Source organism: Crotalus tigris, unplaced genomic scaffold (genome assembly GCF_016545835.1).
Source record: "Crotalus tigris isolate CLP2741 ecotype Arizona unplaced genomic scaffold, ASM1654583v1 scf7180000018362.2422785, whole genome shotgun sequence".
Classification (NCBI taxonomy): Eukaryota; Metazoa; Chordata; class Lepidosauria; order Squamata; family Viperidae; genus Crotalus; species Crotalus tigris.
The window spans coordinates 1,364,845-1,385,391 of NW_024096964.1; the positions used below are offsets into that span (position 1 = coordinate 1,364,845).

General features: G+C 40.7%; 1 protein-coding gene across 1 annotated transcript in view; it reads right to left on the reverse strand.

The window, feature by feature from the left end:
* The window catches only part of BMP3 (bone morphogenetic protein 3), a 35,123-nt gene that overhangs the window by 3,807 nt on the left and 10,769 nt on the right, over positions 1-20,547 (reverse strand). Inside the window, exon 2 of the mRNA XM_039350892.1 lies at positions 8,506-9,416. Within this exon, the coding sequence (XP_039206826.1) occupies positions 8,506-9,416 (911 nt within the window). The remainder of the gene's footprint in view (positions 1-8,505; positions 9,417-20,547) is intronic.

The following is a 20,547-nucleotide window of genomic DNA, read 5'->3' on the forward strand; positions in this document are numbered from 1 at the left end:
TCAATGCTGGCTGGAGAATTATAGGAGGTTGAAGTCCACATATCTTAAAGCTGTTGAAGTTGAAAAACACTGTCCTAGAGGTAGATCTGTAAGTGATTGGTTAGGAATCACTGTCCTTGAATCCATGAAGAATAAATATCAAATCCCACAAATTATTATTGAGAGGTAAGCATAACAAGGCCTTTAAAAAAAAACAAAAAAAAAACCTTTATGTAAATTTGAGGTTGAGAAATTGAGTAGTTGATTTTTCCAAAGCTCTTCAAAGTTGCAATAATTTCTCCAGGAAGGACAACCTGTTCGGTGGGGGCAGTAGCAAGTCCTTCTGAAGATGTTTTTGAGGAGGTTCTTCTTGAGGGCTTCCCTTAGGATTTAATGAGAAACTGGGAGGCTGAAGACCACAATGATGATTATAACATGAAAGACAAGGTCATTCCAAATAGTTCATGGCCAGCTCTCCACCACATCACACCCCTGAAAGAAATCCCCAGAGTTCTCTTCTCCTTTGCAATAATTTGTAAACAATTTGTCTTCCGTACAACTGAATAAATATTGGCAGAAGAAAACTAAAAAGAATGTCCCTTCACTGTTGAAGACAGGCGTGGGCTGTTGGGGATGAGTCAGTGAAGGGACACAGGGCAGAAAACATCCTGCAGCCAAGAAGGTCCCACACAAATTTCCACTACTCAGGGGACCCTGAGGACACAGATAAACCTCCAAGTGGCCTCAACGACTCTCTAAAGGAATGCAAACGACCAGCTGTCTGCAAGGAATATAAATCCTTCCATTCCCCACCATTCAGTCAGAGCTGAAGAAGCTTCTTGGATGAGAAGCGAAACGTCTTCAAAGAAAAACAAGGAAGTCCAGTTGCCTCCTGAAAAAGCAGCTTTGGGACAGCCATGACCTGGGTGACTGAGAATCCCCATAGATACCTGCCTCCTATTCCCACTTCTAATTCCCTTAGCCCCCCATCCCCAAAATCAACCTATGTCCCAATCTATGTTGTGTCATAGACTGATGGGTAGCCTCTTGCGATCTTTCAGAAAGTCAGAAGAACTTTGACACCTAAAAGAGATGCCCAGCCTCTCTCAAAATATCATTTGGATAAGGTTTTAAGGTAAACTGAAAGAACTTTTTCTCTTTCAAACATTCTGTTGAGAGTATTTCTTTTTCTAAAGAATTTTTAATTAAAGAGTTGAGAAGCCAGAGTTTGCAGATTAGCGAAGAGACAATTGTACAATGACTTAACTACCTTGTCTTTATCCCAGGACACCACATTAGAATAGAATAGAATAGAGTAGAGTAGAGTAGAGTAGAGTAGAGTAGAGTAGAGTAGAGTAGAGTAGAGTAGAGTAGAGTAGAGTAGAGCAGAACAGAACAGAATAGAATAGAATAGAATAGGAGCTGGAAGGGGCCTTGGAGGTCTTCTAGTCCAGCCCCCTGCTCAAGCAGGAGAACCTATACTGTCTCAGACAGGTGAAGGTCTAGTCTCTTCTTAAAAGCCTCCAGTGATGGAGCATCCACGATTTCTGGGGGCAAGCTGTTGCACTGGTTGATTGTCCTCACTGTTAGGAAGTTTCTCCTTAAATCCAGGTTGTTTCTCTCTTTGGTCAGTTTCCAAACATTGTTTCTTGTCCTGCCCTTTGGTGCTTTGGTGAATAACGTGACCCCCTCTTCTTTGTGGCAGTCTCTCAAATACCGGAATACTGCTATCATATCTCCCCTATTTCTTCTTTTATTTTTGATTGGTTGCTTGTGCTGCCCATGAATCACATCTCACTGACCAAGATGTTGCATAAATAAATTGTCAGGATAACTGCAGATGACTAATACAGTCGGAACAGATGGGATGGGGGAAAAAAAAACTTATCTGTGGATTACTATTATTTCCAAAATGCATTTGCAAGCCTGAACCAATATGCTTATTAACAAAACATTTAATACAAACATCTTATTGAAAGGGGAGTTTTTGTAATAAAACAAATAACAGAACCACTCACCGCCTCCAGGGCCTGCTGTAGATTGCCCAGCAGCGCCATGGCAGCCACACCCTCTGCCCGCGCCCCGCAGCATCAACTGTGCGCGATGGGGCATGAGGGCAGAGTCTTGTCTATGCTGCCTGGCTGCCATGTCCGTGGCTGCACTGCTCCGCATGGGCCATGCTCAGGGGTGACTCTTCTCCAGGGGGGCTGCTGGTGAGGAGGGAGTCACGGGGGGAGGCAAGGCTGGGGCAATGGCAAGCGTGTCCACATAGAGGGCTCCGAGTGCCGTCTCTGGCACCCGTGCCATAGGTTCGCCACCACTGAACTAGACAGTCAACAATGCAATACATGTTTATTTTCAGGCTTCAGGCCTGGAACTATATTTAACTTTAAAAGGCTTAAAGTTTCATAATTTAACAATAGCCTCAGTAACTCAGCTTCCAAGTCTGCATTTAAGGTCTATTATGCTTCTGGCAACAGGGCCTTTTCTGTGGTAGCCCCATCTTTCTAAAGGACTTTTTTTTAAAAAAAAGACTAATTTCTAAGCTCTTAAAAATGTTTTTAAGGTATGAACAGGTGCCACAACTCACCTACAGAACTTTGTCTGGGGGAATATTGCAAAACCTATGTTGCCATTTAAAGTTACTTTTTTCTTTTTTAAGATTCTCTTAGCTGCATGCATATACCATGTCCTTTTAAAATGTTATAAAATGATGAACAATCTCAGGAAAAAAGACATACGTTCATTTTCATGCTGAAAAAGCTATCTTTCCCCCTTACTAAAGTATAAGGAAATAGTGCAGGAAAACGATGCAAAACAAGCTCTGCAGCTTTAAAAATCACATCCATCTTTTAGGAAAGGGAAACCACCATAAACATAATTTGGGGGAAAGTGAAAATAAAGGGAGAAATAACAGCAGAAAGATGATTTGGGAAATGTGACATCAGCTGCCTGAGTGAACTGTCATGACGGTACTGATTATGTTTTGGTTTGTCTGACTTCATTTTGATGTTATGCAATTTTCTCAATGACCCAAGTTGTTAAAAATAATTGCTAGCTGCCTTGAAGGCTTGGTGAAAGGTCGTAAAATGGCAAAGGGAAAGAAAACAAATGTCAGTAAATATCCAGACAAACGTCCTGTTGTCACAAGGCCATGCCAGCTGGGGAAAATTCTTTCCAAAGCAATTGTCCTGAGGAAAAAAAATGGTCCTAAAGTAAAGCCAAACATTCAAAATGAAAATCTAGCCTTCCCTGTCCTTCTCATTTAAGCTCAATTGATGAAATGAAGCTTTTGTAAGGAGGGAGCTTTAGATCATGAAAAAAGCTTTTCCTGTTAAAGAAAGTAAAAAGTTGAGGTTTGAGGTTATTATTTTATTCTACTGCATCAAAGGGAGTTGGAAACTCATCAAGGAGAGAAGCAATTTAGAACTAAGGAGAAACTTCCTGACAGTGAGAACAATTAATCAGTGGAACAACCTGCCTCCAGAAGCTGTGAATGCTCCAACACTGGAGGTTTTTAAGAAGAGACTGGACAGCCATTTGTCCGAAATGGTATAGGGTTTCCTGCCTGAGCAGGGGGTTGGACTCGATGACCTCCAAGGTCCCTTCCAACTTTATTACTACTATTATTATTATTATTATTATTATTATTATTATTATTATTATTATTATTATTATTATTATTACTTTTCTCTTCCTTCTTCCGTCCCCTATTTTGTCCTGTTATTTGCTTTTGTATTTTATATTATAAACTAATAAAAGCAAAGAAACAGTCCAGACAGATACCAGCTTCACCACGATGTAAAAAAGATGCTGAGACTCTAGAAAGAGTACAGAGAAGAACAACAAAAATGATCAGGGGACTGGAGGCTAAAACATATACGGAACGGTTGCTGGAATTGGGAATGTCTAGTTTAATGAAGAGAAGGACGAGGGGGGACATGATAGCAGTGTTCCAATATCTCAGGGGCTGCCCCAAAGAAGAGGGAGTCAAGCTATTCTCCAAGGCACCTGAAGGCAGGACAAGAAGCAACGGATGGAAACTCATCAAGGAGAGAAGCAACCTAGAACTAAGGAGAAACTTCCTGACAGTGAGAACAATTAACCAGTGGAACAACCTGCCTCCAGAAGCAGTAAATGCTCCAACACTGGAAGTTTTTAAGAAGAGACTGGACAGCCATTTGTCCGAAAGGGTATAGGGTTTCCTGCCTGAGCAGCGGGTCGGACTAGATGACCTCCAAGGTCCCTTCCAACTTTATTATTATTATTATTATTATTATTATTATTATTATTATTATTATTATTAAACGGGAAAAGCACTTATTTCAGATCGAGTCGCACCTGGAACTTAAGGCAGGGAAACTCTTCATATCACTAGCTTCCAAGCGCTGCCTCTCCCATCCACTGCAATTCAGAAGCTGTTCTTCAGAACATGCAGAAGTGCAAACACAGCTTGTTGACAACTCATTAAGATACCTGCCTGCACTGCAGAGGCTCTCTTTCAAACAGAACCTGAAGCAATGCACGGTGGTGCCATGCACGTAGGCCTATTATTCATTGACATTCACTTGCTACCATGAAACCTTAGCAAGCCTGCAGTGAAACTGAATATATATTGGTGACTATACACATTCTCAGTGCACCCTTGCATGGAAGTGTCTGGGAGGATATGTGGATCTGGAGAAGGAAAGGAAATATAGAGCGCTGACATAATCCAAACGTTAACCGCCAGGGCAAATACCAATACGTAGAAATGCAACAAAACTGCCTAAAGTGAGGCTGCAGACAACCTGCAAATGGTCCCTCCAAATTGTAATTTTTGAACGTGGCAGAGTAAAAAAATGATGAATTGGGGCGGCCCATCAATGCCGCTCATTACTTTGATGCAATCTGAATTGCACCAATCAATCAGAATAAAGCTGGAAGGGACCTTGGAGATCTTCTGGTCCAACACCCTGCTCAAACAGGGGACCCTATATACCAGGGGTAGGCAACCTTGGCTCTTTTATAACTCATGGACTTCAACTCCCAGAATTCCTAAGCCAGCCATGCTGAGGGGAAAGGGAGAGTTTCCAAGCTGAGCCATGCTGGCTCAGGAATTCTGGGAGTTGAAGTCCATGAGTCATAAAGCGGCCTAGGCCTAGACCAGGGGTAGGCAACTTTGGCTCTTTTATGACTCATGGACTTCAACTCCCAGAATTCCTGAGCCAGCATGGCTCAGCTTGGAAACTCTCCCTTTCCCCTCAGCATGACTGGCTCAGGAATTCTGGGAGTTGAAGTCCACGAGTCATAAAAGAGCCACGGTTGCCTACCCCTGCCCTAGACCATTTCAGATGAGTGGCTGTCCAGTGTACTTTTCTCTAGATTACATCAACTTTTTAAAATGTTTTATTAGTTTTTATAGGATTAGGAACAGGGTGGGGTCGGGGTTGGGGTCAGGGTTAGGATTTTTTGAAATAGCATTCTTAATATTTAGCAAAGAGCATGTTGTCTGGGTACATGTATTTAAAAAGAAAAAAACCAATGAGTATTAACTAATTATCATAAAAATACATTAATTAATCGCTCAACAGTCTTCTTCTTACTAGTATATATTCAATGTTACATATCACATTCCTTTCTCTCTAACTCGTTTTTCTAGCCATGGATAGAAATTATCCCATGTTCTAAAATACACTGAGTCTTCTTTCTCTTTTATCTTTAAAATCAGTCTATTCATTTCTACACACTCTAAAATTTTCTTAATTAGTTCTTCTTCATTTGGTAAATTTTCATTTTCCCAATGTTGGGCCAATAGAATTCTTGCTGCAGTTAATACAAGTAAAATTACATCAACTTTTGATTGCATTTACTTAGGGACACCACTCAAACAATTAGGCATGCTCCAAAACTATTCCTGGTGTACGAGTGTCTATAAAAAGCAGTTGCTTATGTATTTTAACTGGTTGGCACATGCTCATGTTATGCAGATCGCCTAAATGCTGTTTAAAGCAGAGCAGTTGCTAAAGGAATCAATGTACATAGAATACATTTGAGAATGTCATCGGGTTTAAATGAATGCCATTGTGATTTGAATGACATTTGAGGAGTGTGCAATGCTTCTGACTTTATCCATTAATACCATCTCACTATCAACCTGATGCTGGTTACTGGATGCATTTGAGATCGTCTTAATTCAGGTAGTCCTCAACTTACAACTACCACTGAACCCAAAATCTCTGTTGCTAAGCAAAACAGTTGCTAAATGAGCTTTGCCCCATTTTACAACCTTTCATGCCACAGTTGTTAAGTGAATCGCTGCAGTTGTTAGTAACATGGCTGTTAAGTCAATCTGGCTTTCCCATTATCTTTCCTTGTCAGAAGGTTATAAAAGGGGATCACATGACCCGGAACACTGCAACTGTCATAAATATGAGTCAGTGGCCAAGCATTCAAATTTTGATCACATGACCACAGGGATGCTGCAACAGTCGTAAGTGTAAGTAACACGGTCATAAATCACCTTTTTCATGCCATTGCAACTTCAAATGGTCTCTAAAGAAATGGTTGTAAATCAAGGACTACTTGTATTTTCTTTCAACAACTTCCTTGCACCATGCACCATGGAAAAAATTCAGAGAAGAGCAGCAAAAATGATCAAAGGCCTGGAGACTAAAACATACGAAGAATGGCTGCAGGACTTGGGTTTGGCTAGTCTAAAGAAAAGAAGAAATAGGGAAGACGTGATAGCAGTCTTCCAGTATTTGAGGGGCTGCCACAAAGAAGGGGGGGGGGTCAGCATTATTCACCAAAGCACCAGAGGGCAGGACAAGAAACAATGGTTGGAAACTGACCAAAGAGAGAAGCAATCTGGAATTAAGGAGAAACTTCCTAACAGTGAGGAGAATTAACCAGTGGAACAGAAGTTGCTTCCAGAAATTGTGGATGCTCCATCACTGGAGGTTTTTAAGAAGAGGCTGGACAGTCACTTGCCTGAGATGGTATAGGTTCTCCTGCTTGAGCAGGGGGTTGGACTAGAAGACCTCCAAGGTTCCTTTCAGCTCTACTCTACTCTACTCTACTCTACTCTACTCATGCCAACCCTGCACATTATCAGATGGGACTGACTTTATGATTTATGGAATATTTCCTATTCTGACTCTGATATAAGAGAGCATCATATTTTTACTATTCTGACTCTGATATAAAATGCCTTCTTTAAATCAAATCAGATAGATAACTCAAAAGAAACGATCTCATAACAAACAAAAATATATTTTATTAGAAAGATTACTTGCATTCACGCTGTGGTTGTTACTCTTGGAAAATACATCCTTTGTCCATTTCTTTAGACCATTTCTTTAGGCAAAAGGATGATGCTCTCTTCCATACAATCTTTATAATGACTCAAGCGCATTGTGTGACTTTCGATGGCCCATGCTTCTTTCAGACAAAAAGATTCCACCCTGGCTTGTGTCCAGGAAGTCTCCCGATGACCTTTTGAGACGTCTCCCACTGACCCATCAACATACCTAGCATTTAACCCAATAACTGCCAGATATTCTAACATGCTGATTCCTGCTCTCTAGTTAGGGTTACATAGAGCTATACGTTCCATGGAGCTATACGTTCCAGAATATTTCCTTTGTTTGCTTTCTATCTGAGAGAATTATTAATGAGTTTCAAGTAATTTCTCTAGACTTTACACCAGCAGAAGCCTGTTGACATTGGAGGAAATGGAAGGACAGCAAGTCTTTGGATAAGAGAGAATGGATGCATGACATCCATTCAAAGGTTTTGACTGAACTACTGTGCATAATCTAAACCAGTGTTTCCCAAACTTGACAATTTTAAGGCATGTGGACTTCAACTCCCAGAATTCCACAGCCAGCAACTCTGGCTGTGGAATTCTGGGAGTTGAAGTCCTCATGCCTTAAAATTGTCAAGTTTGGGAAACACTGATCTAAACCACTGAAACTTGGTGGCAATCTCTTTACCTTCTGGACTCTCCTGGCCTTTGGCATCCTAAATCCATACGGAGCACTTATTTTTCAGAAAAGCACATTTTAGAAAGAAGCTGCAACTTTCACCCAGAATTAAACATTATTATATTTTTAGAAACTGGCACCAGGGGATGGAATTAGCAGCAATTTAGGAGTTCAGGCATCATTATTATGCAGCAAGAAATTGACATGGGATTTACTGTAAGATTTGATGCATTTCTCCTCTGTAATTTTGTTTTTATAACCCTGCATCAACCAGTTTTGGCTTTGCACTTAGTTTTGACAGCAGTGGCCCTTAAAAACAGATATTTATTTATGCTATCTATCTAGTAAATGGCCCATTTCCTGCATGCTGTACTGTAGCTTAATAACAAGCAAGCTGGGTTTTTAATAAGGTTTTATTTTTTTTTAACAAAGCCACATTTGGACAGCTAAAAGAGAGGATTTTCTTCATATTGCACCCAGTGGTAAAGAAAAAAACAAAACACTTTTTTTAAAAAAAGAAGAAGAAAGAAATGAAAATTTTAAAAAAGAGATACGGTACCTTCGGAATAGGGAACTGGCATTCACCTGAGCAATAATAAGCATCAAAAGATTTAGGAGAAATGATCCATTCGCTCCAGCCTATATCGGCAAAATCTACTTTGAGATAGCGCCTCGAACAAGATCTTGGCTCATTCCATTGCTTCCGCCGTGCCTTTTTCAAGGTCTGCTCATCAAACTGGAGGGTCTGGCTCTTCGGATGACTGTGTTTTCTGGGCTTTTTCTTACCCTTTGCCCTTTCTGCCAGCCGTGGCTGCAGGGTTTTGTAGTGCTTCCTCTCCTCCCATCCTTCGTCCTCACTATACTGATACTCGGCTCCTGGAAGCTCGTTGTTCTGCAAGGGGAGAAGGAAGCTGGTGGAACGCTTGGGCCGCTGTCCACGGAGGTCACTGATTGACCGGCTATCCAATTTGGGGACTGTCCCAGATGGCGGATTCCAATGGCCTTGCAAGCTAGAAACCACGCTCTCCGGTTCTGAAATGGCGGAGTCGTTGGCATAGACAAGAATGTAGGGTTCATAGCGGAGATGGAGGCTCTTCCACGGAGGTTGGCCAACAGAGGCCATTTGGACCTCGATCATGAGATGGTCACGCTCCTTTGCTCGGCTCAAGTCCTGAGTGATGTTTTTGCATTGCCACAAATGGTCATCTTGCAAAGCAGTCGAGATGTTGACCAAGTAACGTCCCAGGGTCCGAGATTGGTTTGCCGATGACTGAGAACTGAACAGCAAAAGCCTGATCTGTAGCTCAGATTTTTGGGGGCCCAGATGAGAACAGGTGTTGGGTTGAGGGCAGTGGGTGCTGCTGTTCTGGAGATCTCCAACGTAGTAATGCAACAGAGCCGACAAGATGTTTTCGGACTTGGTGAGGGAGGTTAGATTAAAAACATACACCTCTTTGCTGCCAAGTATCCCTAGAAAAACAAAACAAACATACCGACATCAGGAGAGTCCCCAGAAATCCTTCCCTGTCTTCCCTGTTTCTCTTGTAGTTTTATTAAATCGGCTCAGAGAATTTTGAGCCAGCTCCTGTCAGAATGCCATGCTATGCATGGACTGAGAGAGTGGTAAGCTAAATTGGTTTTTGAAAGAGAAAGAATGTTCAAAAATGATTTGGGCTGTAGAAAGCAATCTACTTATTGCTTTTAGCTCCAATCTAGGAGCGGTTTTTTTTTTTTTTTTAATCATACAAGCAGACACTACTGCAACAAACTGGCTTGTTCAGTTGATCAAAGAGGGAATGTAACGTGTTAGTTGAGAGAGGTAGTGATGCTCCCTTGAGGAATAGGGTGATGCTGCAAGCCTTGAAGAAAATGTCCGCTCACCCCCTCCTCCATAAAGTACAGTATTATTCAACTCAGCCACTGTCAGGCAGCAAGAATCAGGGTAACATATAAGTTTCAATTCAGAAGATTTATTGTTCAAGCCAATACCCAATAATATAGTCAACTAAAATTAAATATTAAATTGGCACCAGATAAAGGTCAATGGAATTCAAGAGGCATTGGATTTGGACCATTTATGGGAACTTAAAGATTCTAGGCTGGTGACTTGCTTAACGCCACCCCCAACTCTGCTTGCTCTTCTCCTATAGCAGTGGTGGTGAATCTATGGCATGGGAACCAGAGGCGGCACTTGGAGCCCTCTCTGTGGGCACACATGCCATTGCCCCAGCCTTGCCTCCCCCCGTGACCCCCTCCTCACCAGCAGTCCCCTTGGAGGAGAGTCGCCCCCGAGTGTGGCCCACACGGAGCAGCACAGCCAAAGACATGGCAGCCAGGCAGCGTAGACAAGACTCTGCCCTCATGCCCCATCGCGCACAGTTGATGCTGCGGGGCACGGGCAGAGGGTGTGGCCACCATGGTGCTGCTGGGCTGCCTGGGCGATCTGCAGCGGGCCCTGGAGGCGGTGAGTGGCCCTGTGGAAAGGCAGGGTGGGGACAGAGTGGGGGTGTGGCAGGGGGTGGAGCAGGGGCAGGGCCAGTTTTGGGGCACTTGGTCTCTAAAAGGTTCGCCCTCGCTGTCCTATAGCCATCTTACAAATCCCAAATCTTCTCTTTTTAAGAAATGTTGCTACAATTGTTAAGTCCGGGATGGATTATCTAGATCCCTTTTAGTTCAGCTTCAGTCTTTGGCATGTAATGAAAATCTCGTTGGCTGTTCTTATTTAGAACTTGAATAGGGACCTGGCTAAGAATAATATACGTCTGGTCTTTCACATTTTTCAGCAGCATTCAATATTATCAGTATCATTTAATGCCATTAAATATTGATCAAGCTATTCTTTGGGGCCACTGATGAAAGTTGAGGATTTTCAGCTCTTTCCCCAAAACTCTGCTCCTGTTTCCACCCCCCCCTTTTTTTTGTATCCATCCAACTGCCTAATTTAAAAGACGGTTTGTTTTTTTTTAACGTTGGTGCTGGGAAATAATTGGAATATAAAAAAAATGAAATGTAGGGATTAAACATGGTAGGAAATGCAAATGTAAGAAAGGGAAAGGAAATTTGGGATCGTTGTATTTTTTTATTTATGTGAACGAGAAACTTTTTATTTACGAAAACATCCAATGCTACAAATAAGTACATTATTCCTCTCCTTTTTAAGACATTTCTGAAACGGAGCAGCAGTTCCTTGCTTTAGAAATAGGGAAAGTGAGGACACCTACAGACAGACAATGGAATGACAAGGATGGAGACAAACCTTTAATTCTCCACCTCAGTTCATTTTATTCTGCGCTAGCTCTGCCTGTCTGTATGCCTGCACATCCAGAATACCCGATTCCCAAATTATCATATCTACTTAGAACTGTAAATACTAGCACAATTAATTTGGTCTTTGCACTTGAAAATGTAGGCCTCAACATTCAGTTGATCAAATTCATGGAGACATGGCCTTCATATAGAAGATCTGTTTTTTCTTTAAAACTGGTAAGATCCCTAAGACTAAACTTTAGACTAATATCTGGAGTTTTTTTGAAAGTGACTCATTTCAGATCTTTGGTAAGTCTTCCAAGAAGCACGGGAGAAGGGGATTCAAAAAGGGGGCGGGAATCCTCAAAAAAGGGGGCTATCAGACAATTTAAAAAAGGATCAATAGAAAATTGTCAATAGACTCTTCCACAAGGGATGTATTCTTATGTTTCTCACCAAATATAAAAAAGCATATAAATGGACAGAACCCTCACACAATGGATCAGTACAGGAATAGACTAGAGAGCTCTCCAGTAAAGTTACATAAATGAAACCAAAATTAATTAAAGCCAACATTAGTTGCATGTCAGCAGCTACAGACAGGTCTAGGCCTTAAACAGGGACACCAGTTTCCTTTGCACCAAAAAAAGCACTCAATAAGTTCTCTTAAACACTGTTCTCCTAAACCAGGGCTTTTCAACCAGTGGTACGGGTACCACCTGTGGTACATTGCACCTGGCAGGTGGTATGCGGCCATCCTAGAAAAGTGGTAGCGAGGGAGGGGAATGAGCTGAACCGGTGGTAGCACCACACAAGTCTGAACGAGAGATGATTGGAGCTGCAGGACTGTCAGGGCTCAGCGGAAGCACCAGGATCAGTGCTGCTCGACGCTGATCCTGGCGCTTCTGCTGAGCCCAGAAGAAGCACCAATCACTTGGAATGTTGCAGCATCTCCAGGGTCTTGTGATTTACATTCAGATGCTTGGCAACTGATTCATATTTATGACGGTCACAGTGTCCCAGGGTCATGTGAAGTGTCCAAAACCTGCTGCAACCACCCAGCAAATGGGGGGAATAAAAACCAAACACCCCCCACCCCACCCCCGCTGCCAATCCTCAACAGAAATGCTCACAACAATGAAAACCTCGGACAGGAGGAAAAGTGCCGCCAGGTGGGCAGGCAGGTGTCTTGCTCGGCTGTGGCTTGGGGGGCACTTTTTTCAGTGCCACTGTAACTTCGAACAGTCACTAAGTGAACTGTTGTAAGTCAAGGACTACCTGTACTTTCTCACTTTTTTCCTTTTTGGGGGGGTCATCATGTTTTTGACACTTTGCTAGGCGACTGGTGGTACTCGGATGTTGCCATATCCTAAAAGTGGTACAATGGATGAAAAGGTTGAAAAGCCCTGTTCTAAACAGTCAAATGACAGTACAAAATCATGGAACAAAACCTCTTAAACACTGCTGTGCATAGAGATTAATTTGTTAAAGACATTTGATAACACACTTCCATCATACTTTTACAGTTCTTGGTAAATCAAACTGTCAAAACATACTAGAAGGTTAACAAAGTAAACAGCAAAACCACAATAAAAACTGGCCAACTTAAAACTATAAATGTAAAGGTAATGTAGGGCTATCACACCAATAGTCAGAGAATGGAGTGAGAACTCAAACATACCTCAGTCCCATATATTAAAAAAGAGCTGCTAAAATATTAAAAAGTTAAGTCCTTTAATTCAGCTGTTATTCAGCCTTTCCTAACCAGATGTCCCCAGATAGATTGGTCTTCAGTTCCCATAATTCTTAGACTCACACTGGCAAGGAGAACTATCCAAGTGAGGGTGATCATATAGGTATTCCTCAATTTTTGACCAGGACTAGAATTTCCAAGGCTAAGTAACATGGTGGTTAAGTGAATCATCCCCAATTTTATCTTGCTTTTTGCTACAATTGTTAAGTGGATCATTGCAGTTGTTAAGAGAAACATATGGCTGTTAAACAAATCCAGCTTCTCTTGTTGACTTTGCTTGTTGGAAGCTAATTGGGGAGGGTCTCACATGGTGTCCAGTTGACCGGGACACTACAACCCTTGTAAATACATGCTGGTTGCTAAGCACTCACATTCTGATCACGTGACCATGGGATGCTATGACAGCCGTAAATGCGAAGGCTTATAAGTCACTTTATTCAGTGCTATTGTAACTTTGAACGGTCACTAAATGAAAGGTTGAAAGCCGAGAAATACCTGTAGTCATGATGAACATTTATGATCTGTCACAATTGCAACACTAAATTAGAGTGCTGATTTAGAACAGAACAGAGATAAAATGAATTTTGACGAAGCCTTAATGCTATGCAGTCTCTAAGCATGATACTCTAAGCCGATTTTTTATAATATCCTGATCATTTTATAATATCCTGATCAATCAAGGAGAGAAGCAACCTAGAACTAAAGAGAAACTTCCTGACAGTTAGAACAATTAACCAGTGGAACACCCTGCCTCCAGAAACGGTGAATGCTCCAACACTGGAAGTTTTTAAGAAGAGACTGGACAGCCATTTGTCTGAAATGGTATAGAGTTTCCTGCCTGAGCAGGGGGTTGGACTAGATGACCTCCAAGGTCCCTTCCAACTTTTTTTATTATTATTACTATTATTATTATTCTCATTAAAATGGGGAGTCCATGTAAGAAACAACTCTGATCAATTCTCTTACTGCTTAAGAGGTTGCTCCCCCCCCTACTAGGCATAATTGATTTTTATATATGACAGAATTAACAGAGTTGGAAGGGACCTTGGAGGTCTTCTAGTCCAACCCTCTGCTCAAGCAGGAGACTCTACACCAGGGTTAGGCAACCTTGGCTCTTTTATGACTCGTGGACATCAACTCCCAGAATTCCTGAGCCAGCCATGCTGAGGGGAAAGGGAGAGGTTTCCAAGCTGAGCCATGCTGGCTCAGGAATTCTGGGAGTTGAAGTCCACGAGTCATAAAAGAGCCAAGGTTGCCCACGCCTGCCCTACACCGTTCCAGATAAATGGCTGTCCAATCTTTTCTTTAAAAACCTCCAGTGATGGAGCACCCACAACGTCTGGAGATAATCATTGCACAGATTAATTGTTCTCACTGACAAGACATTTCTCTTTAATTCTAGACGGGATCTTTCTTTAATAAGCTTCCATCTGTTTTGTCCTGCCTTCAGGTGCTTTGGAAAATAGATTGCCCCCCCCCTTTTCTGTGACACCCCCTCAAATATTGGAAGGCTGTTATGTCACTCCCAGTCCTTCTCTTCGTTAGACAGAAGAGTTCCTGCAACCATTCATCATATGGTTTTAGTCTCCAGTCCCTTAATCATCTTTGTTCTTCTCTGCACTCTTTCTAAAGTCTCAACATCTTTTTTGTAACATAGTGACCAAAACTGGGTGCACTTACCAAAGCAGTATAAAGTGGCACTAACACTTCCTATTACAGTATATTTCAGTGCAGTGGGCGTCAAACACTCTCTTTTCTACCCAGAAAGTCTTGACCTCTTGATTTCCTGGAAACTGCCCAACACTATCTTGAATTTAAACCCATGGATAGTTAACATTTCCAATTCTGTTTACCACAAATTGCAAACAAAAACAGACTACGACATACAAGGGTGCAGCTGTTCCAAAGCTCCGAAAATTTTAAAATTTGCTGATCTTTAACAATAGATGTCACTGTTTTCCTGCATTTTCAGCTAGGAATCTTTTGGAAATTCTGTCAACCTGGTGATTAGATGTTCTGACAATTGCTCTCGTAAATACAGAACATTCTCCCTTTATTTATACTGCAGGACTTAATCTATGGTGGCCCAAAATCAGTGCTGTTTTGATTAACAAATTTTATTAGAAGGCATCAGCTTTTGTGAGCTGCAGCAAGGCTTTTTAATAAAATTTGTCAGTTAGCAAAGTCAAATCACTTTGATTTTGTTCTTTATATGCAGCAGCATTAAAATTATGTAACTTACTACAAGCATATCACTTCTTTAGTACATCCATCACTTTCCCTGCCTTTTGGAGATTTTTTTTTCACATAGTAAACATTTCTTGCTTATACAGATTTTCCCCCCTCAATTTGAGACACAGATGTGTCAAGATGATGACCAAATGATGGATGGATATAGGCAGACTTTCATAAAATTGCTAACATTCTTTGCACACTATACATCTGAATACTCTCTCACATGTCAGACACACAGCACATATTTGTACACTCTTGGAAAAAAACTCTCCACATGAGGACCCAGTAAAGCAAATAAGATTCTTCCTACCCTAAGCTAGCAAACTACTTTTTTAAGCATGATTATACTGACCAAATTCTTCCTGAATCATTTTATCAAACCAAATTGTTAGAAGATTGATGCTGGCATTGCAGTGTTATCTTTTAAAACGACTCAGTTTCTAGGGCAGTGGTTCTCAACCTGTGGGTCAGGACCTTATTGGGGTCGAACGATCATTTCATGGGGGTCGCCAAACAACGCAGTCCGCCATTTCCCCCCCTTTTCCTTAGCTGTGCTACTCCCTTTTATTCTATTGGTTTTTGAAAGCCAATAGAATAGACTCTCTTGAATAGAGTCTAATTCTATTGGCTTTCAAAAGCCAATAGGAATTGTCCAGGCTGTCTCTGCCCTGCTGAGCCCACCAAAAGTCCCAGTCTGCAAACGGTGCTGCACCAGTTGAGTAGTCCCCAACTTACGACCAGTTGAGTAGTCCCCGACTTACGACCGGTTGGGGGTCGCGACATTAAAAAGGTTGAGAACCACTGTTCTAGGGCTAGAGAGCATGTTTATGGAGAAGCTTAGAAAATCTATTAATGAGTTTATAAATCATGGAATTCAATATCCTCTGCATTCTACATCTTAGCATTTCTCAACTTTTGCAACTTTTAAGATGTGTGGACTTCAACTCTCGGAATTTCCCAGCCAGTGGGCAAGGGAATGCTGGAAGTTGAAGTCTACACATCTTAAAGTTGCTAACATTGAGAAAAAAAATTGCCAGATGTTATTTTAAACAAAACAGTGGGAGAAATCTTCCTTATAGAAATTTTTTTTAATCATTTCTTAGTTTGGAAATTAGTGGTTTTAAAAAAATGGAATTGCCTTTACCCAATTACTGGATATTAGCAAGAATGATCAGATAATCAACGTGCCTGGTGTCTTAAAGATCATCTATCTGGACAGATCAGATTAAATATCTGGGTTCTGTGTTTTAAGTCCAAACTGTAAGAAGGAAATGTTCACCTTTGTTTTTCTTTTAATATATTCAATATTTTCTTTTCTCTATCTCTCATCTCCATCCTCTGTGTTCTGGACCATGTAGTTCTGTATGTTAGAAGGTTGACATTTATTGAGTTAAGTGCTGTCTCTTTAAGAGATGGCTTATGGGAAATGTAGTTTAGCTAGTCAGCTATCTCATGTTATCAGGTATGTGGGAGGAATTACTGAGCTCATCACAGGATTTCCTGGACACAAGCCAGTTTGGAATGCTTTTGTCTCAGAAAGCATGCGGTCACCAGCATGTCTCCGATGACCCCAATTCACGATGTAGAAGTGGTATGGAGGAAGCATTAATTTCTCACCTATGGGAATGAACAGAGATGTATTGTCCAGAAGCAACCAACACAAATGCAAATATTTCCTCTGAATAAATATATTTCTGTTTTAAAATCATTTCTATTGAGTTTATCTGTCTGACCCAGTTTTACAACGCAATTTAATTCTGGTTGTCAGAACACTCTGCTTTTTCCCTGTCCTCCATTCTCTAAAAGTTACAATGGCACTGAAAAAAGTGACTTACGACTGCTTATCACACTTACAACCGTTGCAGCCTCCCTACAGTCATTCATATGCTTGGCAAGTGACTCGTATTTATGACAGTTGCAGTGTCCCAGGGTCATGTGATCCCCTTTTGCAACCTTCTGACAAGCAAAGTCAATGGGCAAGCCAGATTCATTAAACAACCTTGTTACCAATTTAACAAATGCAGTGATTCATTTAACAACTGTGGCAAGAAAGGTTGAAAAATGGAGCAAGACTCACTAAACATCTGTGTCACTTAGCAACAAAACTTTTGGACTCAATTGTGCTCGTAAGTTGAGAACTACCTGTAATTTATACCCATGAAAACAGTGGAGAACAATATTACTGTTTTTGTACATTTTAGAGAATTTGCCTCTCTATACTTTCTAAGAGTCATTTCACACTTTTTAACTTCAGTACGCAGGAAACTTGCATTCAAGGTTAAAAAAATAACCATTCTGCCCCCAAAGTGGACTGAAATCATATACAGCAGTAGAATTAACCTAATATAAACGTTGCAATAGAAATCAAATTTCCCAGCTGCTAGGTGAATTTCAAGCCAATACTTTTGGTGGGAAAGATGTTGAGACAAATATTGTTTAGTGTCAAGTTGCCAGAATAAACAAACCAAAAAACTACCCTAACCTTGAACAAATGCAACTTCAACACTCTGTTAAGAAACAAGCCAACAAGCATTGCTTTGCTATGGACATTCTCATATTTCTATAGCCTAGGCTTGTTCTTTGGCAATATGTGTAACATATCATGTTCTGTCACACACCCATTGTGCTGCTGTATTTGCATTTACATTTGTAGGTATGGACTGATTATATCAGGGGTCCCCAACCATGGCAACTTTCAGACCTATGGAGTTCAACATAGCTGGCTGGGGAATTCTGGGAGTTGAAGTCCACAAATCTTACAGTTGCCAAGGTTGGGGACCCCTGGATTATATGATAAGGCCATGAAAAACTATCTCAGGGAATGTCACCACCCATCTCATTTGCATTTGATTCAGGGTGGCACAACAATCCAATCAAAAACTAAAGAATCAGCTTGATTTATCCATTAAAGATCAAATTAAAGCCAATTAAAAGCAATTAAAGAACTATGCCTAGTGGTTTGTGCTGGCTTCTCAACATCATATTCATACCTAACTGTGATATAGTGTTTAATTTAGAATAGAATAGAATGGAATAGAATGGAATGGAATAGAATAGAATAGAATAGGAAAGAACAAGAATAGAATAGAATAGAATAGAATAGAATAGAATAGAATAGAATAGAATAGAATATACCCTGGAGGTCTTCTAATCCAGCCCACTGCTCAAGCAGGAGAACCTACACCATCTCGGACTGGTGATTGTCTGGATTCAAGATTCCTCAACCTAGGAAGTGAATTATGACCATTTTTCACTTACAACCATTGCAGCATCTCCGTGGTCACGAGATCAAGATTCAGATGCTTAGCAACTGACTCATATTTATGACGGTTGCAGTGCCCCGGGATCATGTGATCCCCTTTTGCGACCTTCTGACAAGAAAAGTCAATGGGGAAGCCAGATTCACTTAACAACCGCATTACTAACTTAACAACCGCAATGCTTCACTTAACAACTGTGGCAAGAAAAGTCGTAAAATGGGGCAAAACTCACTTAACAAATGTTTCACTTAGCGACAGAAATTTTGGGCTCAATTGTGGTAAGGGCTACCTTACTCCTCAACTTACAACCATTCATTTAATGATGCTTCAAAGTTACAATGGCCCCAGAGTTGTGACCTTTTGTGCACTTAACAAGCATCACACCAACTCTACTATCATACGATCACAATTTGGGTGCTTGGCAACTAGCTTACATTTACAACTAGTTGCAGTGTTCTCTGGTCACATGACTGTGATTTTTAACCTTTTTTTGCCAATTTCTGACAAAAAACATCCATTGGCGCAGCTGGATTTGCTTAAGAACTGCCATAAAAATTGTTATAAAATTGGGTCCGACTTGATTTACGACCGCAACAACTTATGATAGGAATTCCAGTCCCAATTGTGTTCAGTTTGCCAATGGTTTGCTTTTTTTTGTTATCCAAAAGATTTAAGTAGACAAAGGAATTTATAGTACTGAACATTGTAGGACTGATTTTAAAACAGAATTGTGCACAAATGATGAACATATTATTGCTAAAATGTATAATTTTTTTTTTAAAATTGAAACAGAAAAACAAGTAAAAGAATGTATGCTAAAACCTTGGTTAGAGAATACAGACTGAACAATGGGAAAATATGTAGTTGAGAGGATTGAAATTTACATTATATTATAACATTAAAGAGAATTTTTACAAAATGATGTACTACTGCTATATGACACGAGTGAAATTATTTATAATGTAAAAAGGCTTTTCAAATTTATGCCAAAAATGTGAACAAGAAGAAATATTTTATCAAACTTGGTAGATGTGTAAAAAAGCTGGACATTTTTAGATTCAAATATATACACTGATTTGGTGGATTTTAAAAATATACAATTGAGATCAGAATCTTCCTCTTGGGACTGATGGACAAACAGTTAGAAATTGAATGTTGTTTTTTTTTATATGATAACTGCAGTGAGATTATTGTATGCACAAAGGTGGAAAGATTTGATAATGGAGAAATGGTTGGTGGTAAAAATAATAGAACTTGCGGAGATGGCCAAATTGATTTCTTTGATTGGAGAAAAAAATATCTAATTTTACTGCTGATTAGAAACCCTTTATAGTCTTTTTGTATAACACAAAAATGAATTTATGATTTATGATTTTGACTTTTCTGACCCTGTTGCTAGTAGAGAAAACTAATAACTGCAAGCTATAGGATTTACAGCAAATATACTTTCAGCCTGTAACAATTTGAAAAATATGCTGTCATATCTTAAGGGACAGGAAAGCCATCATTTTATTGGTTAAATCTCTTGCATAAACACTCCCCAAAAGGTGAAAAACTTTTATAGTCACTTCTATTCTATTTCTCTAGTACTTGAACTGACAAAGGATCACATGGGGGAAAAAGGAAAGGGTAAGTGAACTGTATGTTTGCAAGACATCTGCCACCCACAGGCAAGGAAATGGAATAAATACAAGCTGAAGAATACAGTGATGGGCTTCTATCCAAAGATATCTTAGCTTTAGAATAATAAATACCTTTTAATCAACTTTCCCCAAAGGAAGCAAAATAGCTTCCCGAGCGGCTTGTCTGTGCATTTTCTATCAATGGCATTGCATTCAACCACACAGGGACTTTTTGTCAGGAACAATTTTAAGACCCTAGCTCAGTGATGGCGAACCTTTTAGAGACTGAGTGCCCAAAAGCTGGCCCCGCCCCCACTCCACCCCCTTACCCCACCCCCACTCTGCCCCCATCTCCAGCCCCGCCTGCCTGCAGGGCCACTCACTGTCTCCAGGGCCCGCCGCAGATCGCCCAGGCAGCCCAGCAGTGCTATGGTGGTCACACCCTCTGCCCGCGTCCTGCAGCATCAACTGCATGATGGGGTGTG